Below are 9197 nucleotides of genomic sequence, written 5' to 3'. Positions count from 1 at the left end.
TAGTTCTTTTTTATGTAGGAGTAAAGACACAGTTGCCCCTTCATCTTTTTGAGGCGAACCTTCCTTATTTCTGTCTTGCTCCTTCTCCGGTTCAGCTGGGCTCTTCCTTTCTCTATAGGCACGCTGTTTGCTGTCTGGACTTGTGTTCTGCCCGTCTATACCTTCACTCTCCTTCGTCGTATGCTGTGGCTGTTTCTCTCTTTCTTGACTCCTGCTGTGGTAGCGATCACCCTCGCTCTTCTTCTTGTCCCTGTCGTCAGGCGGTTTGCTCTTCTCTGGACTGGTGACTGGGGGCTGTCTTCTTCTTCCTTCTCTATCTGCCCTGTGACTTTCTCTCTCCTGTATTCTTAGTCGTTCATGCTCTCTTTTTCGGTCCTTCTTCTCCCGGTCGATGAGTGCCTTCTCTACCTCTGCTCTGACGTTATCCAGCACTTCCTTTTCCTTTCTCTGGTCTTTCTCTTTTTGCCTGTCAGTGTCGGGCTTCTTTCTCTCCTTCTCCTTTGCAACCTCGTTTCTCCTCTTCTCCTTTCCTCTGGAGGGATCACCATGGGTTCCTTTGCGATCTTTCACCGGCGACGATGATTCTGCAAAGAAAGAAGTCATGAGCACTGACTGGCTTTCCAGAAACTACAAAAATAATAAATTTAATAATAATGACAACAACAATAATAATAATAACTGAAAGAATGAAACAGCTCGGATCTGTCGATTATACTGCATAGTTGTCGTATATAAGGTCACGTCACATGTCCTTCCTTATAATTAAGGAATAGAGGAATCCCATTCTCAGATGTCGCACTGAGTTGTGTTCTGGTAGTGTCTGCTGCTTCTCATAATATGCGAACCAGTAGCCTACTGCCCTTACCCTTCTTTCTTTCTTTCTTTCTACAAAGGTACTGTTCACGATCATGGTCAAATGGATGCTCAGTCTGTACAGGAGTCCTACGGGTCGGTCCGTTTAATGATCTATTTTTAATGTGCTCTAGCAAAATACCGCTTCATCCTGTTTCTATAATACCACACTTTACTGATGACATCTAACTTAGATAAGGACTTATTTCCTAAGATGATGGGAATGCTTTCAACCAGAGCACTTCTACTATTCTCCTTTTAATTTCATTATTTTGATACATGAGTTTGGTATTCTGAAAATTCAGTCAATTTCCTTGCCACCAATGAACTCCTCTCCATTTTGAGCGATAGGTATCGTGTGACTCCTAATCTGGTTTCCAAATCTATGCCTAAAATGGACTTTTTGTGCAATTTTTGTAAGTCACAACGCAAACACCGGGGACCGAATTTCATTAACCCATGCCTTCCTCCTGGGAGTATCACTGAGTACGAAAATAAACCTGCAGCCGACCCACTTCAAGCTTTCGCAGGCCTTTTGCGAATCTAGAGCACATCGGAGCGTAATGATCTGATTCTTTTCTTTGTCCCAAAACTGACTCATCACCATACAATATACCCTTAGTCTGGAGAGAGCTTAGTTTACAAAATATTCTCGATACCCAATATTTCAAAAATTTAGAAATAATAAAATTGGTTTCATTATGGAGGAGATCAGGTCCGTAATATCCCGGTTCTCAAAAATAAGACTGTCACTCCACCTGTTTTCACATTTCTGCTATGATTAGAAAACTAGTGTTCTTAGTTGACTGGATACGTGCCTTTTCTATAAACACTTGTCCACAGGAATTTCTAAGTTCTTGCTCTTCTCCAAAGTGAAACTGATGAAACCTTTCAGCTATTAGAGCAAATCTTCCTCTACCAACGACCACAAGGGACAATTGATCAATGCTACAATACCATCTATACAGCTCTTCAACTTTATAATGAATCGGTCAGGAATGTGAATGAACGCTACGGAGCAAGAACTTTCACAAATTCCATAGAGAATGGCAGAAATAATATCCCCTCAAAAAAAGATCAATCAATTTGAACTTCTATGCAATGTGAAAAAGGTTTCGTTTCAACATATTTTGATTTTTCCATAAATATTCCCTAGTTCGGGGTAGAAATGGCACACTCCCGCCCTTTTACACGTTACACTTTCTCAAGAGGAACATTAATGAATGTTAATACATCATCAGTACTAACCGTGGGGCCAGTGGCCTCTTCAATATCGTTTTTATGAATTCCAAAATTTCTTTTGATTTGTTTATATGGCCCCGGATGTTAGCACATCTTGTGATCCCTAGAATTTGCTAGATATACCCAATAATCTATGTTTGGGGTTTTGGTGCAAGGCATATTCGGGCATATGATTTTTTTAAAGACCATAAGTATAAGGAGCGGAGGAATATTTGGGGGACAGAATCTTACGACCCAATTCCTTTTCGGTATTTTACAAAATCTCTGTCAAAAGAGGAACTGAAAGCTCTTTGCCATTTGCTAATATCGATGTAAATATTCGAAGTTTAGTAAATATTTTGATCGCTCAAAAGAATTCCCAGCAAAACCAAGGGGTTTCATTTTTCTCATTATGAACAAAACCTTATGGTCAATGCCGCTGCCAATAATAATAATAATAATAATAATAATAATAATAATAATAATAATAATATTTAATCATCGCCATCATCATCGACTCCAACGTCGCATGATGCACACGCACACACACACAGGGCCTCTATAAAATTCCACCACTGTTGTCTTTGCCGTGCCTTGTTTTCTATTTATATACACAATAAGATAAAGTTTTGCAATCTTGGACAAAAGTAAGCACAACACACGAAACTGTACTAGCTCTTGTCTAAAGGAAAGGATGATATGATGCACTTCTTCATTCTTATGCAAAGTTACAAGTAAAAAGTTTTCTTTACAAGACGAATCAAAATGAATACCTTCTTGATTCCATTTGCTGCGTATGACCCAGGCCTCCAATGCCGTCCTAATTAGCATAATGGACTTGAGATTTCCTTTTAAAAATACGGGAAATAATCGTAATGCATATCATACATAAAAAATCCTCTGACTGTGTTAAAATAATACGAAACTTTATCACACGTGCCATACATTTCAAGGTTATTGTTAGCAGCATCTATACTCCTTTGTGCTGGACAAAAGATCCTCTAAGCAATCGATTTTTAATATAATACGACATCCCTCCATCGTCTTAAGTCTGACATTATTTCTCTCTCTCTCTCTCTCTCTCTCTCTCTCTCTCTCTCTCTCTCTCTCTCTCTCTCTCTCTTTGCGGTAAGAACGACTAAACCTATAGCTCCCTCACTACGCTCTGACGCGTCTACCAGATTCAAGATCTCAGAATGACCTTATTTTTTGAAAGAATAAACGTAACTGTTTCACAGCAAGTATTTCCAGCAGGCTTCCACAGCGATCTACTTTATCAGCTATGTAGTGTGCAGTAGATGGTACAAAGATTGTCACAACAGGAAAGAGGCACGCATACACATCCATAAGGGGTGACCGTAAATACCGCTTTTCCTCGTCGAATAAAAAGTAACACGATACAAGTCCCATTCAGGTTAACTTCCCTATATTCCAAGGGTCGGCCGCCTACTGTATGGGCAGAACCGCTACGCAACCAGAAATCAGCGGTCCCTCGGTCCCTCTTTTAGGGCAAAAACAGAGCGGAAGGAAGGCCTGGTCAAACTATGATCGGCTGTTTTGGGAAGACGCTCACCCTCTCCTCCCTCTCGCTATTTCTTTCCATTAATCCATCGTAGTTATCACGAAGCTACACTTATGCATGCAAGCATTTATCAAAAATGATCACCTGTGTATCAGTTATCCTTATATTATATATGTATGCTTGTATGTATGTATGTATGTATGTATATATATATATATATATATATATATATATATATATATATATATATATATATATATACAGAAATTTAGATAGATTTATATATATATATATATATATATATATATATATATAGAGAGAGAGAGAGAGAGAGAGAGAGAGAGAGAGAGAGACCCTTCATATACTATACTAGGGCGTGACTGAGGAGAGATGATAACTATAGTCACCTCCAAATTCATACCTTCTCAGGTGAATCATGGACGATGCAATGGGCACAAAGCTTCCATGGCATTCTCCGCTTCATAAACCCCTACAGAAACCGTCCCATTTCCCTTCATGTTGAAAATGCCTCACCAAGCCTTTACTCCATCCACCCACCACTTTCTAGGTCTTCCTCTCATCCTACTTCCCAACACTTCCGAATCAGAAGTCTTTCACGTACCTGCCGTCCTCCATTCTTTCCATATAACCAAACCACCTCAAAACATTGTGATTCATCCTTTGACTTGCATTAACATTTTTTCTTCCAGTTCTACTGTACATGTCCCCACATTTCTGTCTTTCATTTCTTCCTGTGCCACCTATACCATGCAAACAATTCATCTCAACTCACTACCGTACCATTCCCTCCATACATTCATTCCCACTTCGGTTCATACAGACAAGCCAAGGTGCTTCCCAGTCTTTTGCACACACCTGTTACCTGCCTTCTCAGCCTACAGATGAGATGCAGTCTTACTCGCTAATATTGTCCGTAAGACATTATCCTCAAATCAACAATATCAAAGTTTCAATGTAATACCGAGATTAATGTTCGAATACGATGCAGACCATATTAGATATATTTGCAATCTTGCTTTCCCCATAAGTCACTGAATCTGATTTCCAAATCTCAAAATCTCATTCACCCTACCCGTCGTTTATTTCACTAAATTAGAAGTTAAGAGAACCTTTACTAGATGAATATAAATATAAAAATACATACATACATACATACATACATACATACATATATGTATGTATGTATGTATGTATAAATATGCGAAGTGAAACAATGAAGAGCAGTCAGCCATGGCCTGATGACGTTCACTAACATCCAGTTTTAGCTACAGGTGATAGGGACAATTCAGGAATGTTACTTTGGTCAAACGCTGACCTAACTTGCTTGAATTTGGTTCCAGTTTATGTCGTTTCGTTTGTACTCCGTCTGATCTGTAAACAACTCATCATAGATCAAATATATTCCTTCTTCCATCATCACACCCGTTCCTCTTCTTATGGCGGCTAAGAGACTGTGATGCGAAAACAGAGTAAAAATAGTTTAACCAAACTGAACACAGACATATACCAAAACAACGATGGCGAACATAAAACTAAGTTGGCCAAAACAGGGTTTTTAGTGAACAACTATGGAGTTCCTTGATCATTTTTCAAGGTATTCCCTACTATACAGTGTTGTACATATACAGCCAAAACCATGGGTTATTATGTTAAAATAATTTTTCAGTACTAACAGCTATCCTCAATACAATTCAACTTTTTATATGAAGAGTTGATTTTATTGTAAAAACTTGACAAATTGTGAAAAAAATGATTACAATAAAATATCATTTCTTTCATACAATGAAAACACGTTCTTGCTAGAACTAGCAAAATGGGAGCCTTCGAATGAATTTGTGAGTCGACGACTCCGAAGCCCACAGGTTTAGACGCCCGCAATCCCAATCAACCCCACCCCCGCCTACATACACTACCCACTTCCCTCCCCAACCCCCAAAATTTGGCTTTACGGTGTAAGTATGATAATAATGGAACTTGAAACTTTCAGTTCTCTGATAAAGCTTATCATTCCAAGAACCCGAAGTCTATTCTTCTTTGAAAACAAAGGCGTCATTCGGGCCACAGCCGCTGAACAAGAGTGCAGAAGAGACCTGCTGCGACATCACCCTCAGAATGTGGCTGAACGAAAGAGAGAGGAAGGATCCCCCGGAACAACAGACACGCGTCTTCAGAAGGCCACGTGTCGAGTTTCTGATCCGATGACATTTTGACTTCAGGCATTCTGCGCTGAAGGCGGCGGGAAGCGGGAGTTGGAGTGCTTGGACAGCCACGAAGATAAAGAGATCCAGAAAACAAAGGAGCTGAAGCACAAGGACCTAAGGGTGGAACTGGGGAAAACCCCACAGTTGCACTAAAAAGTAATAGTTTGGGTGGCTGGACATCGAGATTGAAGGAAGGAAGGAAGGAAGAGGGAATGGCGTTAAAAGTAAAAGGTTAAAAATGGGTAGAGCTATGGGTCCAACGGACTCTGCAAACACCCTTTAGAATGCACACAGTGCATCACGTGAGGTGTACTGACGCCACCATCCTTTCACAGGAAATGTAAAACTGACAAGTAATTATAAATAGTCACGCGTTAATCTAGTTCTCAGCTGTCACGGCTCAGATGGTTGTCACGATATTAAGTACAGAACCTGAAATAAACAGAAATATATTATCATCGAAATCATTTTATATCTCTCTAGACAAGACAAGGAGGCACAGATTCGAATAAAAGCGAGGGTAGGATTACTTGTCTCTTATAATTTTCTTTGGATGTAAGTTATTCTCAAGGTAAAGTGAATTCGATAATTGAAGGCACAAAGATGTCATGTACAAAACTGACAAAGTATATATATATATATATATATATATATATATATATATGAATTGGATATTATATATATATGAATATATATATATATATATATATATAGAGGTGGGTGGATATATATATATATAGGCGGGTGAGATGATGGGGAGATTATTTTTTTCACGTGTTTTCATTCCTCCCTAGTAGCCAGCCAGGAAATATTTCAAATTTGTGAATAAAAACACTTCTCATTTGACTGGTAGGCCCGACGGGTGAGATGATGGGAGATGCTCTTGGCGTTAGTGGAAGGTAGGTCAACGCTTATTATCAACTAAAAAATTCCTTCGTAACATATATGTGAAAATATATTATTCTGAACTGATTGTATATGAATCACGGTGAAAAGAGTCATTTCCCGCTTCACCTACAGGGATGGCAGAGGTGGGTGGACACAAAAACACCAGAACCCGGGTGAGATGATGGGAGATTTGACTAACCCAATCACGTGTCCCTGGCAGATGAACCCATCTAACATAGTGATATAGGCGAATCCAGGCTGTGATTGGTAGCTAGGAACTTGACCTCTAATATATATATTAACCATAAGACCTCAAATTTTCTCCACCCTCATTTGCTGGCTGTGTGACTTTTGTAGATCGAAAGAGGCTTTTGACTAACGATCTGATGAAAAAACAACAGGCTGTGAGGAGCTAGCTTGCCCTGGACTAACCTCACACCCTTTGCTGGCTGTGTGACAGTCCTGAATTGCCCTGGAAAACCAGCAACATGTACGGTTGGGTGCCTCTCCACCTCTCCCACTGGTGACGACTAATCAAGTTGATCAGCTGAACCCCTACATGTTAAGCTCAAAACATCTACAGGCACCAGGTACATTGACCGCAATCAGTCAATATGCCAGCTTCTTTCTCTCCATGAAATTCTTTTTCCATTTCTCCAAATTTCAATTTTCATTCTCCTAAAACAAAGCCCCTTTGTTAAGCCAACCTACAAACCAATCAGCCATTGATTCGCCCCCATGACTTGCTCTGAGACCCATCTAATTCAATTAAGTGATCAGGATTAGATTATTCGCTCCATAGTGTTAACTAAGGGCTAATTAAGTTAAGTAATTCAAGTGATCAAGTCCTCCAAAGTGCATAATTTTCATGTGAGAGAAATTCTCTGTGCTAGATCGCTAATCCTGGCTTTTTTCCAGGAGTTCTGCCACACTCTGCTCAGTCGAAACACCACCTTGTCAATCAAATCCTTAAAGTACTGCCATATCAATACTTCAAGGAGTCCCTGATCGCCGCAGTCCGGAGCATTAATTTGTTCCCTCTCGTTGCATACAAGATAGCCAATTTATTCAAGACGAAGTCACCTCGTCAGATACAGAGATTTGCTATGCTTAAAAATTGATTTTCCCCATTATCTATTCTTAATTGCTGTAGCATCAGCCTTTCAGATTACCTTCTTGATTATTCTTTTGTAAATAAATTCAGTTAACGTAACTAAATACTCATTCCACATGGCGACCTTTCAATCCCTGATTAACTAATGGTAAAGTCAAGGTAAGTTCTTCAATTATCCTTTCCCTTTGGGTACAGCTTGGTGTTCTCTTTTGGCCCCTCTGGCAGTAAAAATTTAGAAAAACCCCCTTGCAGTCTTCCAAATAGACCCAATCTGTAATAGTGGCGACCGTGCCAAGAATCTAGTCGAGTAGCTAAATTAGCCTAGCTATTTGCTAAAAGACTAGGAATGAATGAACCAGGAATCAATCATTCATTTAACTAAATTAATTTCATTATTTCACAAAGGCATTGAGGCTACTGGAGCAAAAAGTATTAGGGTAAAAGGTTATTATCATTAAGTCTTGTAACATTAAGGATACGTAGGGAAAAATATGAAAGTGATATTAAATTTTTTTTGAGAAAGAGAAACGCAACGAGTTAGAATTCCTCATCCCTAGGCGAAAGTGCACAGGTTCTTAAATTAGCGAGACAGGCACGCAGACCGCGATCATTACTCAACCACAAAACTTCCAGTTGTAGGGAGCAGCTGTGTTGTGTTGCCAGATGAATGAGCATAGAAGTTAGGAGGTGTTTACTAGGGAATTATCGATGTCTTAGCCGTGAACAGTTAGCTAGGAGTTTTATTCAAGAACAGTTACGGCAGAGAAAGTGTACAATTTCTCTGTGATATACATCTCAAAATTACGAATAGCTAAACCATGTGTAGCGATTTCTGGCATCAAGATGCTGATGGGAGCAAGTAGACACTCTGTTCAGTTGGCGCCTGTGCAAATCATTCCCATTGTTGTAACAATGAAAACATCCCAAGCGTAGTTATTTAACAAAACTCACATCTGATATTAAGTAACGTAAAGGCATTGCTGATGTTTAAAGTTAAATAATTCATTTTGCATTCAAAACCCGCCTTCAGCCAAGAAAGTAAAGTTATTTTTTTAGTTTTCCCTCCAACCCTTCCCCATTCCCTGTTCGCGCGCAACAAAGCAAGTGAGTGAGCGAACAGCTGTTTTCCACCCACGTGACTCAATTCCCACATCTTTCGTTCACACTGAACGAAGTTTCATTACTTTTCAACTTAACGTAAACCTTCATGAAGACTTGAATATCTTTGAAATAATCTGCAATCTTACTTAATATCACTTGTCATGGCGAGAGTGAATCAGTAAAATTACATAAACCACAAAAGTTCATTTTAGAAAGAGAAAAATAAAACGTAACGTAACGTAATTGTGCAAATGTAATTCATTTATCTTTAGCAAGA

General features: G+C 39.3%; 1 protein-coding gene across 15 annotated transcripts in view; it reads right to left on the bottom strand.

Moving 5' to 3' along the window:
• Positions 1–9197, bottom strand: part of LOC136826829 (uncharacterized) — a 1026023-nt gene that overhangs the window by 323179 nt on the left and 693647 nt on the right. For all 15 annotated transcript variants that reach the window (XM_067084297.1, XM_067084294.1, XM_067084301.1 and 12 more), the window contains one exon: positions 1–584. This exon is cut by the window's left edge and continues 2 nt beyond it. In XM_067084297.1, the coding sequence (XP_066940398.1) occupies positions 1–584 (584 nt within the window). The remainder of the gene's footprint in view (positions 585–9197) is intronic.

This window comes from Macrobrachium rosenbergii, chromosome 41, assembly GCF_040412425.1.
Source record: "Macrobrachium rosenbergii isolate ZJJX-2024 chromosome 41, ASM4041242v1, whole genome shotgun sequence".
Lineage (NCBI taxonomy): Eukaryota > Metazoa > Arthropoda > Malacostraca > Decapoda > Palaemonidae > Macrobrachium > Macrobrachium rosenbergii.
The sequence above is the reverse complement of the archived record's forward strand: the minus strand, read 5'-3'. Positions and strand labels throughout refer to the sequence as shown.